The sequence below is a fragment of the Typopeltis vanoorti genome, chromosome 8 (genome assembly GCF_054136105.1).
Source record: "Typopeltis vanoorti isolate ZY-2024b chromosome 8, IOZ_Tvanoo_1.0, whole genome shotgun sequence".
NCBI lineage: Eukaryota > Metazoa > Arthropoda > Arachnida > Uropygi > Thelyphonidae > Typopeltis > Typopeltis vanoorti.
The window spans coordinates 98,948,290-98,964,176 of record NC_143556.1 but is presented as its reverse complement, the minus strand read 5'-3'; the positions used below and the strand labels follow the sequence as shown (position 1 = coordinate 98,964,176).

General features: G+C 33.5%; 1 protein-coding gene across 2 annotated transcripts in view; it reads left to right on the top strand.

Moving 5' to 3' along the window:
- The window catches only part of LOC150104220 (3',5'-cyclic-AMP phosphodiesterase 4C-like), a 360,345-nt gene that overhangs the window by 186,280 nt on the left and 158,178 nt on the right, over positions 1-15,887 (top strand). The window contains exon 1 of one of the 2 annotated variants that reach the window (XM_090396235.1): positions 6,498-6,642. The exons of the other annotated variant lie outside the window; for it this stretch is intronic. Coding sequence (XP_090252361.1) covers positions 6,635-6,642 — 8 coding nt within the window. The 5' untranslated portion in view covers positions 6,498-6,634. Of the gene's footprint in view, positions 1-6,497; positions 6,643-15,887 lie in introns of those variants that run through there. 2 annotated transcript variants of the gene reach the window in all.

The following is a 15,887-nucleotide window of genomic DNA, read 5'->3' as shown; positions in this document are numbered from 1 at the left end:
TTGACTATTCTAGCCTGCTGCTTATAACATTCATAACGAACGCCATCCTTATGCACACGGTATTCTTTCCACATCGTTCTTTTATTACGAATCTCTTGCTTAATGAGATTACACATCCATTTCACCCCTACTCTATTTATTCTTCGAACTCTAGGGACACATTCTGATATCGCATCATTTAAGTATTGTTTAAATGCTTCCCATGCACTGTCGATATTCTTTCCATCCAGCAATTGATCCCATTCCACTGAACTCAGTATACTCCTCAGTTGGTCATAATTTCCTGCTTTGTAGTTCAGCAAGTAACCTTTTCTGAATGGAACATTCATAAACTTAGTCACTTCCCAAGTGAGTACCGCATGATCACTGTCACCAACTGGAGGAAGAATAGTTACGTCTTTAATTGAAACGCCCTCTGACACTATAATCAAATCTAACACTCTTTGACATCGACTTCTGTCACATGCTGCTTGAGGAAGTTGTCCCGCAACAGCTCAATAAATGCATTTTCATTCTTCTCATGAGATTCTACTGCTACCCAATCAATATTTGGATGATTAAAGTCTCCCATTATGATTACTCTTTTCGAGCTCATCTTTTCTATTTGGTGATGCATTTCTTCATGGTCAGTGACCGATCCACTAGATCTGTAACGACACCCCACTATGTAATTTGTCTTGTTAGATTCCCTCACACTAGATGGCTTCAAACTCACTGCCACATGAAATATTGTTAGCAGTATTACTACAATCATAGGTCTCAACTAACTGGATTTAAGTCATCCGATATCATTAGCAGCACGTCCCCTCCTCTCCTATCCTTCCTAAAAGTACTGTACCGATGATACCAGTTAGTAGGTCTGATTCTGATAGCCAGGTCTTACTAATACCCACAATCTGAGGTCGCAATATATTGACCAAGACAAAAACTCTATCCCTTTGTTTCTGATACGCCTAGCATTCTTGTACAGACATAATAATTTACCTTTTTGTTCTTTTGTATTGTCTTATCTGCCTGACACAGTTGGACAACTTGCAGATCTCTATTATTCTCTAATGCCATATGCATGTAGATATCTTAGCACATATATGATGGGTCCGAACCGGACGAACACAAACCCGAAATCGTTCTCGCCTCGTCAACAATTCCATGACAAAGCCCATTCCCGTCATTAACACAGTTATATAACACCGTCGCTCTTACGCTCACATTCACACCATTCCTCCCTTTATAATTTAGTTTCCCTGCCTCTCTGTGTTAGGTCTCATACCAGTTATTAGTTTTTCCAGATTCACGATACCAAACGCATTCAGGTGTAGCCCGTCCCTCTTATATAAATCCAATATTCCCTCAAACTCACTCCACACATCCAAAAACTCGCATCCATTCCTTCTACATTGCCTACGCATCGAATCGTTTGCCATCATAGCCCTTCTTTTTAATTAATTTTTATTTTCACTTTCTCACTCTTCACTGTCGCCTCTTCCAACAACCCTTTCCTCTCTCAAACTGAACTTATCACCAGTTAAATCGTTCGTACCCACTACAACTACGATTTCGTTTACTTTTTTTTTTTCTGTTTTTGAATTACTTGCGTTATATTTTTAATTTTCGCTCCAGGAAGGAAAACTCGATGTTATAACTCTCTCATTTATAGCATATTTTATTATAGTCACCATACTAAGTAACTTCTTTTTACTAACAACATCACTTACCTGATTTCCGTTATTTCCTGACTTACCTATTTCCTTGTTTTGCTATTTCTTATTTTCCTGTTCATTTTTCTTTTCCTCCAGATGCTCATTTAAACGTCTCTCAACTTTTTTGCAATTCCCGTGTCATCTCTCTGATGATCTGCTTCAACTTCGCTACTTTGGTGGTTAAATCATTTTCGTTAACTTCCTCCAGATGTACAATAACTTTGTTGGCAGGGCTAACCTTCTTGTTCTCGCCTGCGGTGCTTTTTTTTAGCATTACCTTTCTTGCCCTTTTTTTGGCACCATTTTAAATATACTAAATATTAAAATATCTTAATAAAAATATATGATAAAATATTAAAAACACTAAACTCTACACTAGAATACTACAAAACACTAATTTTCTAAGGGAAAACAATAAAAACAGACAAAAATCACCAACTTTACAGGAGCACTAAATTCGCCGCCCAACCACTATTTATCCTCGAACCAGAGTAATATCAGCTAACCTATCTTTAGCTTCCGGATTTAAAACGAATTATCATTGTCCACAAAGATTTAAATTCAAATCTGTGCACTATGATAGTTTCATGCAATGATCTTTTGTAGTTTCATATTCGACTAAACCTTATTAGTTAGCTTGCATCTTTCTTTTATGTTCCTTAAGTCATAATAATTGAGCTCAAATCGCTACTAAATACTGAATGAAAACGTTGTTCTAAGAGAACACTTACTGCTATGGATGTCAAAAACAATATTATGATGAGGTGACAGAAGACACGCATACAGAAACATATACATCACTCATAGTGAAAAGACGTGTGTTCTCACATTCGACAGGTGGGCCGTTTGGATTTTGGGGTTCCTGTGGATGTTTATGAAGATGTAGTTTATTGTTGTTATACTTTTATTTGGTTTTTATAGAAAGAAATGGTTGTTATAAATGTTTTCGAATTTATTAGGGGGGGTTATCACGAAATAGTAAAGTTCTCAATTGTGTCTTGGATCATAGACCAAGAAAAACAGTAGAGCTTTAGATTTTGAGGGTTTACTGTGTATGGAATCCAAAATCTTTTCATACAAAGTAGGCAATACGAAAATTGGAAATAAAAATAGCATTTTTTTTGTGGGAGAAAAATATTGTTTGCTTGTTTTTTTCTCTTTAATTGTGTATTTTAGTCCTGTAGTTTTGAGGACGGTAACAAGGGTAAAAAATTGAGAGTATTATTTCTGTTTTCAGTGATTATTTCGATCTGTTATAGAATCTACTGTTAGAGTCAAGTATACGTTGAGTGCTTTTTCTGTGCTGATGATATGTCTAGTGAATGACAAGACTGCCTCAAAGTGGAACGTGAAGAGGTCAGTTAGCGATATATGTATCGATCGATATGCGAAAAACATGTGGATAGATCTGGAGGATGAAAATAAAGTAGTTTACTGAAAGTAGTAACTGTAGAAGTCCTAGATTTTCTGTAGAGGTTTAAAATAATTTGTTTCTTGAGGTTACTATCGCGGGTTAGGAAATTAGTTATGTGTGATGCTGAGGCCCTTCGAGACCCCTGTACTTGGAAGAAAATGCATTGAATTACTCAAGGATATGGTAATGTGTAGAACATTAGGAGCGTCAGAGGCAATCCAGATCATACAGCCTTCTACCTTAAAAGTATGTATAAACTTGGTTCGGCTGTTTTGCTTGTGTAGCTTTTCTACAAACTGAATAAGTTGGATTTTTTTTTGGTAAAAATGCTTGAAACCAAACCAAATGCTTGAACCAAAATTTAATTACATGAACTCCTTTGTGCACATCCTAAATCACACATTTTATGAAATTCCATTTGGCCAGAGCAGAGTTATCACTATATATAATTTAATTTCTTCCTTAGGAGAACGTAAGACCACTAACGTATTACGATATTTTTATATCAAGGAGCGTCAAGATTTTAATCATTGCCCTCTTGTATCCTATTATAATAACAACAACGAGGGATGTCAACTGAAAAAAAAGAAAAGAAAATATTCCACATTCCTTTCCTGTGTGTGTGTGTGGGGGGGGGGGGTTATGGTGCCACACCAAATGTCGTTTCCATGATTTCCCTCTTGTTAGCGGATGAATGTGATGTGCATAATATAAGCAAGCTATCCGTAGATCACAAGTCAAAAATTGCCAGTAGAATTACTGCCATGTCTTTTTAGAAAAATGAAGTTATGTGCACTGTCACTCTTACATAACTAATTTTAACCTACCGGTTCATAATTAGTTTAAAAAAAACTAATACAGTCATTTTACAGTTTCTTAACTAGTTAAAATAATACCAGTTCATTTATATTATATTCTTAATTTCTGAGAAAAAAAAAATTGCTGTGCTTTGATAAGCGTGCCATTGTAAAATGTAATCTACCACTATCCTCCGTTCTTTCATTACTGAACAGAAAACCTCCCCGCCGTGTTTCGGTGTTTGTCCAAAATTCTGAAGGAAGCACTCTTCATATTCTCCTTTCATTTTTGACATATTTCATCTTTCTCCATTTGGCAGCAGTCTTTGGGATAAATTTAGATCAGCGCCATTGTAACAAGCGAATGCGTGTATGACACTTACATAAACGACCGTATCGCGTGACTGCCTCAACACGTGCGCACATAGTGTTGCTCTCTTCCTACATCCATGGAACTACATCCATGATTACAAAACAAACAAAAAACAACTTCTAGTAATATTCCAGAAGTACTAATTGCTAAAAAAAAAGTATGTTTTGAAGTTTATTACTAATTGCGTGTCAGTTATTGAAATCTACAAATTTAAAATTGGGAGTGGTCTTCAAGCTTCACCAATAATACAGAAAAAGACGCGAAAAACCTATTCAGAGAGTTAAAAATAAGGTCATTTTAATCATAAGGAAATCAATGAAGTTATTAGTAACATTCCTTGGTATTTCAACTAACTAACTAAATAAATAATACTGCTTTCACAAATAGAACTTGCTTGACATGACAATGACATAAAGTTCAATTTTATATCTCTTCATGGCAACGTGAATAGTTTTAAAACATTTAGAAAGCACTTTCTTTACAAAATTCAAAAAATAAAACTCGAATTCAGAGTTTAAAATAGAACATTCAAATTTAATCCACCCGTTTTCTAAAACCACCCTAGAAACGTCAATTAATTATAGTTATAGACAGGCAAACAACGTGGATGTGAGCCTCCTTGAATAATCCACATCAGAAATTATCATATTCTAATACAGTAAATTTCAAAGCATTAAGCCTTGGAGTAACAAGGACCTTTGTTTTCTTTAAATTCAGTGGCTACTTGAAGGAAATAGCACTTCCGTAATGCAATCACAGGGGCCCTTTTGATAAGGAAGAATTGGTTCAGTTTAGATTTCCGTCGTAATGTGAGAACATTTATAACGTCCTTTCATCTCAAAATGTGTTAGATAGTCTCATTCGAATATGGCAGAGTTTTTGTTATTCGTCCCTAAAAGCAGGTAAATAAACCGGCCATAAGAAGAAAGGATACACTCAGTTTGCAGACATAATACACGCCCCTTATAAATGAACTTTACTTGCTTCCCTGCAATTTCAAAACAACAAATAGATCGATCGCAGTCAGAATGCCAAAACATGTTTTCTCTTTATAATTTGGGAGAGGAGTGGGGTTGAGTAATCTATATTATTTTCAATAGTTTTGCTCGTATGCTTCCGAATAATACCTTTATTATTAATTTGTTATTCATATATTGTATTGTTATTGATATAAATTCAGAGAAGCGTTTAAAAAATTTACTAAAAACAAATTAATAATAAAGATATTATTCAGTAGATTTGTACTAAGAAAACCTTGCGTTGAGGAACATTTATATATATATATATATATATATATATATATATATATATATATATATATATATATATATATATATATATATATATATATATATATATATATATATATATATATATATATATATATATATATGTGTGTGTGTGTGTGTGTGTGTGTGTGTGTGTGTGTGTGTGTGTGTGTGTGTTTTTTCATATACATTCATGGATTACACTGAATTACCATATTTCTTTTTCCATATATTTCTCTCTCATAATGTCTTGAGGTGCGCCCCCTTGATTCCAGTTTCGGCAGTTTATTAGCCTGCCAGAGTAATCGCTACCTTTTACTGAATGCACTGGTTACTCTTAAAATGTTACTTACACTGCCCGTGACTGCTAACAAGAGTAGTTTCTGAATTTCTGAAAGCTCAAACTCAGTCTATATGACTTGTGTGTCCATCCTCTGTATCAAAATATTTCTCATTCTTTCAATATCTCGAATTATATAAAAACTTCAGCACCAAGCTCAGAGAGATTTTATTGTGATGTGTATTTTTATTTCATTTAAATACTCTAGAGTATCTCTCTCTCTCTCTCTCTCTCCCTCTCTCTTCTCTTCTCTTTCTTTGGGGATTCTTAAGATTAAAATAATAAATATTTTATACCTGGCTACAGGAAAAACATATTTTTTTTTAATTTTGTGGTCTTCCTAAGTTCCAAAAAAAAAAAAAATAGTAACACAGCGGTAGCATTGTTTACTGCGAGTTTTGTAAGCAATGTAATCTGAGGCCACGTAGAGAGAAGAAATTGGCAGATGGCATTAACCATTTGGCCGTGAGTTGCTCTGTCATGATGCGCAGAAAACTATAAATGGTTTTAGTGGTGTTTTTAAGCTCACATTTATCTAGTTCGGCTCAGCCGATATAAACGATTTTTTTAGTTTTATTTCTGTAACGAATGCGGAGTATTTTATGATGTGTTTTGTGTCATGCTTCTAATAATATTTTTTTTTATATAAAAAAAAAAGACGAGGAAGAAAAACTCCATTCGCTTTTATTTATTTATTTTTGTTGTTTCTTTTTTTAATCAGATTTTTCAAAAGCTACAAAAGATGAAACTGTGAGTACGTGAATTTTGTTCGTTTTTAAACTTGATTTTACAAAGTTGCTGAAAAAAAAAAGTTCCATTCTCTTGGACTTTTCAAGTTAAAGGGATTTTTTTAAGTCAAATATTTATAATTTTTTTTCAACCCGAAATTTTTTCTTCCTAGCTCCAGAAATGGAGCGTTATCTTAATTGTTACTGATGTTATGTGTATAATGCGAATTCCATCCACGAAAGGTAAAGAGGTAAACCTATAGTACTCGTAATGTGAACTGGTTAAGGGTTAGATTACCCTGTAGGAACCAAAGATGGAACTTTTTAACCCATCAGCTTCGCAAACATTCATGCACACAGTTTGGTTGATTCTTCTAAAGCACATAAGTTGATTATGATCTAATAATTATGTCTTGATCATAATGAGTACAGTATATTTTCCTGCATATTTAACCTTAAATTTTAAGCAGTTTAAGAAGGTTAACAGCCCTATAAAAAGAGCTATTTGCTGTTTTTACATACATCAGAACTAGTTTTTCTTGGACTTTCGCTAAGGTAAATCGATATAAAAATGTCAAGGAAATATTCAGAGTTATTATCTTATGGTATGCAAATATGTTTCGCAGCTGTATTGTCAGTAGGATTGCAATACATAGTGGGAAACAGATAGTGAAAATTTATCAGAAACTATCATTTAACACTCAGTTATCTGCCTTCGTGTATATACGGTCATCAAATAAGGTTACTTGCTTGCTAAATTTAGATTTTAATATATAATTTTAGCCTAGTTCATCAGTACAGCTGATAACGTTTACAAGGACCAACACTTCTGTTTATCATAACAGATCCTTTTTGCTACATTGTATAAGCAATGTTCGTTATAATTTATAAACACGAAGCCTATTGAATATATTCAAGGTTGTTTTTGATGATTTCTATGCGAAGATGAGAATGCAATTTCGAATGATTACATAATATCAATTACATGATTATGTTATTTTAAAACGTAAGGTTTTATCTCTTGGGAAATTCTGAAACATGTTGTGATTCATCATCAGTTTGTGAATGAACAGAAAAACAAAGAAAGATGACGTCTTACTAATTTGGTATTTCGCACGGATATATACCCCTTCCCTCCAGAAATTCGCCATCACAGTCAAAACTTATAGTGCCGCTGATGAACTTATAGATAACAGGTAAAATATTATCTGTTTAACCGGATTAACTGTCTTGGCGATACCTCTAAATAGCTACATAACTAATTTGATAGATCATCGATTATTTATGCTCCTAAGGCGCATTATTTGCTTTGCATTCCGAAGCATTGCCAAAATCTTTGTTTGACATATTAAATGAAATGAAATAGAAGACCAAGCGATCTGCACTGCATATTGTGATTTGATATTCCATCGCGAGATCTTCATCTTCACGTTATTCCATCTAAGGTAACAATGGCATGAACTCGACGAATTAAGGACATGAATACTTTCGAAATTGGGAGAAAGCAACTTTGAAGTTATAGCCAGTAAACGACTGAGTGCTAGAGTGACGGGTAAATCGAACTGCAGAAATGCCATATACTGAGAAAACACTCCTCTGTCTAAACCTGTTAAGCATCATATAAGATTCATCTTCCTACATGTAATTTGTTTTATGTGCACTTATAACTGAAATCCCCTTTCTCTCTCCTCCGTTTTCTCAATATTTTTATCTCTTTTGTATTTTACTATATTCAGAGTTAAATTATTAAATACTTTTATGGGATAATGAACACTTCATAATAAAAACGTGTTTCTATATGCAAGTATTCAAGAAATCATTCAAAATCAGATTTCTTTTAAAACTCGACCTTGATATGACCAGCCCTCAATATTAAAATGCCTTTAAATAGCTGTAAGAAATTTTGTTCTTCTTGTTGTTGTTGTTCTGAACTCAAAGAAGCCTAAAACATCAGGATTTTTTGAATGAAGTCATTCGAAAATTATTCCAACATATTTCGCTTATTCAGAAACCGATATCTTCATCACTAATGAATTAACTATTTCTTATATCTGGGTTCTTTATTTATTATTTAAATCTTTAGTTCTTCTTTGTTGTATCTGTTGTATCATAGCTAGGAAGACTTAGGGATTCGAGAACCCTGCTCTAGAGAAATGGATGGACTTTTTTTCCAAGCCATTTCAGGTCTTCCACAAACAGAACAGTAGTTGTACCATCGAGAGATAAAGGCATCTACCACCTAAAAATATAATAAGATGTAATAAGATTATAATAATAGAGTAGTGAGATTTAACATTAATAATAATAATAATAATAATAATAATAATAATAAGCACAAAGAGACCATTGATACATTTTAAAGAGCAATATTCAAGCTATGAGCGTTTATGCTGTATTGACCTTCATGAGAGTCCATTTCCGTTCTGATTTTGGAACTGTCGAAATTCGTCTTAATGGAACTTGAATTAAGAAGGACGTTGAATAATACAGATACCATATACATGTATTTCAAAGATCCTGATCAAATCATATCTAGACTACTGTGTCTAAATCTGATGAGATTTCTAGGGGATGAATAAACTAGAGAAAGGTAACCAAAATTATGTCACAAGACCGTTGAATGTGTCCTGAGGATGTATAATATGAACAACTTAGTAGATAGAAGATTAATATGATAAGGTATTCAAGTCGTTCAGGGATATTTTCCAGGTAGCTGATGAGGGGATTTTCCAAGTGTCCTTGGAAATTGCAATTGTAGGCGATGAATTTCTGAAAGGATACAGCAATCAATGAAGAACCTGAAGCGCACTTCTGTGTCAGACATGTCACCTCCTGTGACGATTCTGATCACTGTATGGAAGTCCTGTGGTGTTGGCAGTATTTAGTAGTAGTATTGTACTTAGGCAGTTTAGTCACTCCTCTTTAAATGATCTATAAATAAACTGCGAGTGTTCTCAGACTGGTTTGTCTGTTTTGAGAGACGAGAACTCGAAGGTTCTCATCTTCACAGAATCTGTTTTCCTCTTTCATTAATCGACTGTAGTCTACTCTTTTTTTTTTTTTTCTTTTTGCCACTCCTTAGCCAAGCGTGGAGAATGTTTATTATGTTTACAAATGCCCATGACCTGTGACAGTACTTAATTTGAGTAAGGATTAATCCAAGTTAAAAAAAAAAAAAAAAAACTGAATAATTGCTGTCTTCGTCTAAGGCTAACATGGTCTTCCTCCTCCAAAAAAATAAAATAATAATAATACTACTAATAATAAATAATAAAATTCTTTTCGCAATAGACGGATTTTGAATCTAATTTACTTTATTATTATTATTTTATTATTATTTTTTTTTTTTATGTAAGTGCAACGTCTCACGCAGCCCGGAGTGCACAGACGCTACTGTCTTGAAGTTTTCAAAAATTAAAAAAAAAATAATAATAATAATTCTGCAACATCTTTATGAATCCTGATTTTTTATCTTTCCTTAGGTGAAATCATAGGATTATGGTTTCATATAAATTCTGAGCCTTTAAATAACAATAATAATAATAAAAAAAACATTCGTATGAGATGGACTTGAGACTATCCCTTCCCCTAATTCGAATATGTGCCTATTCAAAACGGCAAAAAATTGTGTTAAAATTTTAAAACTAATCACATTAGCTTCGGATGTTACTTTGAAACTTAATTATTTATATCGATATTCAGAGTTTAAAAAAAGAATTTCTTATGCTTCGTATAAAATTAAAAATTTATTTCAATAATGTAATTCCAAATAATAATATAAAGTAGAATGCACTGGAACTTGTTTCAAATAAAAATATATATATATATTTCCCTTCTTACCTCATTAGCAATTTCATCTCCTTAATATGGGTAAATATCGGATTAAAGGCCCATACAATTTTAAAGGATTAAAGCTGTATGCGCCTGTTGGTCCCAATTGTATCATAAAGGTCGGTGTCTTTCAGCACACACAATACTTCGGATTACTAGATACCAAATTTTTTTTCCAGTTCTATGGAAAAGACTCGCGCAGTACCGTAATTCCTTATTCAGGAAGTTACTAACCACTGTTGACAGGTTACAGTTTTTCTTTATTAGTGAGAAAGATAAAATAAAATTACCTACAGTAAAGTTAATCTTATTTTGTGTTGCTTGCGATGTTCGCAATCTTTAACATGTGAAAGACTAAGGTATAAAAATAAAAATAATTAAAAAAAGGATTTTAGGGCTTGGGAAAATTCTGAAATGATCAAAGATTAAGTGCTTTTATCAATTTCATGTATTAATGCTATAAAATAAATTATGCTCAGATTAATTTTTATGCAGATTAAAGAATCACTCAAATAATATATCTGTTTATATTATATAAACATTGAAAACTGATGCACAAGTGGCGCCACTGAACACGAGCGGTGAAACTGAAATGAAACGAATCTCTTCAGTTCATTTAATAATTTTGCAATCTTTCAACAAGCTGTAACGAGTTAGAATCGTGATTGAATTCGTCTAGCTCTTAAAAATTTGCACAGTGAAATTCCCCACGTTTTTTTTTTTTTTTCAAAAGAATGTCGGTTAATCAGTAGAGTGTGATAAGTAGTTATAATTACCAGTCTCACGTAACCTGACGTATTTAGTGGAATAAAATTCTTAGTCTGCGCAAGCTTCATTGAAGCTTTTCTCTAATCCTCCAAACCTCCTTTAATTATCAACGTTTGAATAGCTGCGAGGTCATTACTGAAAATTCGAGATACATCGAGCGTGATATTTCTTAAAATTGCTTCTAAAAGGTTGTGAAAAGTTAAAAATAACATGGGAAGAAAATTCTCGGTTTTTAATATTGCAGAATTACAAATCGTCTTTGAAACTAATGAGTGATTTTGGAATGTCATTAAAATAAACTTCTAGTTCAGTAAAGAACAGATATAGACCTGTATGAGCTGTTTCTTATGTATGAAAATGTTATTAATTTTTTCTTAAATCCCCTAAGTACACGTTTAGATGTTTATTTAAAACTGTCATGTAAAATGCATTTCAAATTTCGCAAGATGAGGAGACGTTTGATTTTCGGTGTTAATGGGATAACTAGTTTTATTATGCATTATATAATTATATTTAGTTTGTATTGTTTGTCTGAAATTTTAATAAAATTATGTATTCCTTTTTTCTTTGTCCACCTCTATAAAAATTATTGGCATCAAATAAAACTGCTTCGAATTTAAATCGGGTATGAAAATTATCTAAAATAATCCTAAAATAATGTTTTATATCCCGATTGCTAAAAGTTTTTAATCTGTAGCAATTAGTTAGATAGTAGTGTTAGTTGGACTTAACTTCGATAAGCTGGAAAAGCCTCCTCAGATCACTAAGACTGTTTTTCAAGTTTCAGATCTTCATTTAGCAGAGTGGTGCACTTGGAGACACGAAAATCATCTTCTACATGAAGACATTCACAAATATCAATGCACAAGTGGACATATAGATCTGTAAGTGCGGAAACGAACTATCCATCCTCCCCTCAATTTCGAAGTACATTTAATAAAGATAGTACATTTGGACATATACTCGTATAAACAAAGCCTAGTATGGTTGTGAAGCAGCTAAATAAAATCATATGCGGCAATAAAACCTCAAACATATAATATAAGAGACGATTTTAAATCAAGTTTAACTAATGGATAAGAAGGTTGGATTAGAAACGAAATAGTTGTCAAAAGATTAGAAGACACAAATATAATTGTTCTTCGAAAAATCATGAAATGAACAAATAGATTCAGTAGTAGAACCATATTAAAATGAAGATATTAGAAAGAAACTGGATATTTCTAGTATTTAAAAAATAATAAAAAAGGAGCAACTAGAGTAATTTAAGATGGGTCACTTATATTGAATCTAAGCACTTTAACTTATGCAGGGTAGTGCTACAGTTTAGTCATTGTCATTCGCAGCATATGTTTTATATCGTTCTGAATCATGGTTGCCTCATTTAGACATTTTAAAATAATCCTATGAAACTAAAATTGAGACAATCTGCATGTCGATTTTTTATCGTTTCAGAGAATTGCTATTTTTGCAGCGTTTCAAGGCGTTTCAATTAAAAGCAGCACCGTCTGGTTTAAACTAACATTGAGATAGCTGAATAATTTTTAGTCAAAAAATCCCCCAAACATCACAGAAATTCAGTAAAATCCGACCAGTTACATCTTAGTTGTTATTTGTGCTAGTAGGACAAAACTTTTAAGAGTGCCTCCGTTTCTGCGAAATGTATATAATAGCGGATATTATTATTCCTAGCTTTTTTATTTTATTTTTTTTATTGCCTTTCTCAATCAGCAACATACATTGGAGACATCCTAATAAACCGATAGATGAGCGGTGCTGGACACTTTTAAGCATAATGAAGTTAATTTATAATACGATTGGATGACGATGGGGGCATAAACTACTGCATCAACATGCCTGCCGGCAGTTCCGAGCCAGCCCGATACATCACGTCGACCGGCACGTATAAAGCCACATAATCAGAAAGAGCAGACACGCACTGTGAACAAGGCCATTAGTTTCCCCTCCATTACGTCTTTTCTTTGCAGCCCGCAAGTGGACAGTGCTGTTGGCGTCCTAAACATCTGGTGTCCACGAATGCAAGTGCCGTAACCTGTAAAGCGGACGCATTGTGTACATGGCATTCGCAGTGCTCAGTACCGCACAGACTGCAGGGCGTGACAGTAAGATAGGCCTGCTGGCGAATCTACGTCGGCCAATTTAACTACGACTAAATACACGTTCTCGGAGTCCACCACCGTGAAATAGTATGGAGCGCCACTTGGGGGCGTCTGGTTTAATAGCATCCTTGATAAATAGCCTTCCACAGCGAATACCTCTTATTTAACATTTTCTCGCTGTCTGCTGAATTAATAACTTCGCAACGGCGTGCTTTTGTTGCCCTTCTTCTGACGGGGAATAAAATCCAGGCTTCAACGAATTTAAATATTCCAGACATTTCTTACTGTTCATCTTCTAAAGTGATTTTTTCAAAAGTTGGATTGGAAAAGATTATCGAGTTTTTTTTTTTTTAAAAAAAAGAAAAGAAAGGCTGATTTTTGTAACTCTACACAGTCACCTCCTGCTTTCTACTTTTACTTGAATATCCCGTTCATTTTAATAAGTTATGCTCCTTCAGAAACAAAGTAACACAACCCATCTAATGGGTTGTGTTACTTTTCAAAGTTGTGTTTCTTAGAAACAAGTGTCTTCTAAAAGAGGATGTTTCAAAACACTATATTTTGGATGGGAGAAGGGAGGGAGGAGTTCGCAACCGTGCATGTTTGCCTATTGCTTTATCTCCACGATTTGTATGCATACAAAACAATATAAACATGCCGTTCTCACAAGATGAAATTTCTAAAAATCCCAAAGAATTTATTTTTAATTGTAAAAATTCGTTTGCAAAACTTTAGTGTCTGGATTATTTAGAGAGTGGTCTCTTATTCTTTTGATCGGTTCACATGTTAATCATTGCCACTGTTTACCCCACTGGTAGTGATAAGTATCGCATATTTAGTGATTTTTTTTTTTTGTAGATTAAAAAAAAAAAAAGATGTTTGTGAGGGAAAACTTTATCACCTCCTCTTGAGACCAGTTAATTCACCTTTAGTTAAAAAGCCCTTTTATAGGCAACTTACATGAAGATGAGATTGGAATTCGATTCTCTTCCATCTTTATCACCTCCTCTTGAGACCAGTTAATTCACCTTTAGTTAAAAAGCCCTTTTATAGGCAACTTACATGAAGATGAGATTGGAATTTGATTCTCTTCCATCCGAATAAATTCATATCTCAAACCAAGTAATTAAATTGGCTTCATGCAGTGGAACATTATTCCATCGCATGTCTGTGTGTGCATATGCGTGTTGAGGTGTTTAAGAATATCTGTCTGTTTAACCTGTCTATCATGCTTAAAGTCACTATGTTCTTTTATTTAATTTTTGTTCATATTGCTATACAGTATATGTCTTGCTTCGTTAGTGTTTACTCGTTTCAAGATATTTCAGTAAAAAAAAAAAAAAAAAGCTAACAGCAGTGAGACACATTTGTTCTAACAACTGACGAGTCCTCTCAAATATTCTGTAGATAATACGTTGTTAAATAAAGACGGTAAGCATCTCATGCTCGACTATTTTACACTAGCTATTTTAAGACCAGGGTATTCATGTACGTGAAAATCAGCTGTAACTGAACAATAAGAGAATTTCGTTAAAGTTCCCCAATACAAGATTATAAGCTTAGAGCAGTTCTAATTATGCTTGATTGTCAGGCGGGGCAATTTTACTTTTAGGAATCTGAGCTTCCCACCCCCCCTTCGTTAGCGTACGTCCTCCAGCTTCTGTAATAATTGAATAGTTTCTAGCCCAGAAGCCTGATAAAAATCACCAACATTGAATTTTCTCTAATTACGTCTTCATAATCCTGTAAGCATCGTTAATACGACTCTATTAACAATTTCACTGTTGCTTTCATTAATGCCACTTAATGAGTGGATTAGCATATTTACTGTTAATGAATGTACAACATTCTTAATTACTGCTTCTAATCAGGTTTGCATTATGATCCATTTGGCAAATTTGTGAACAAACATTTAGCATCGCAACTAAAGAACAATTTCTTGCTGAAATTCATAAATAGAAGAGAAGAATGGTGGACGAGTTATGCTTCGATAGAGCCTGAAACGTTTACATTTGTTAACTATATTATCTCATGCTTAATATAGTATTGCTTAGTTTGTGGGTACGTGATCTAAGAGGATCATTTCCGAGAAAGACAAATTCGGAATCATTCATAAATTCGACTTGTGCATCTCTCTCTATATATATGATAAAAAAAATTCTGCTTCAATATCTTCATGGCACCATAGGTATTTCTTTCGCTGATACGTCTGAGTCATCCTAAATATTTTACTGCTATTTCAAAACTACCGTCCGGTCGGACTTATGCCACAAAAATGCTGCCTAAGCCTTCAACTGATTGGCGCTTCAGGCTAAACATACAGGAAAGAAATAGAAATTGAAAAGATACAGCTCCACTATCATATTTCAATGCCTTTGAATTGGGAAAGAGAAAGAGAGAACATATACGTGATAATTTAACACTCCCTATACCCGCGTTATGTTGTTGTTACTGTATGCTTTATTTAAAGTTGTGTGCGTGTGCGCGTGTGATTTTCCTTGAAAAGTGCAATGTTTAATAAAAAATGTAATAATAATAATAAATAAAA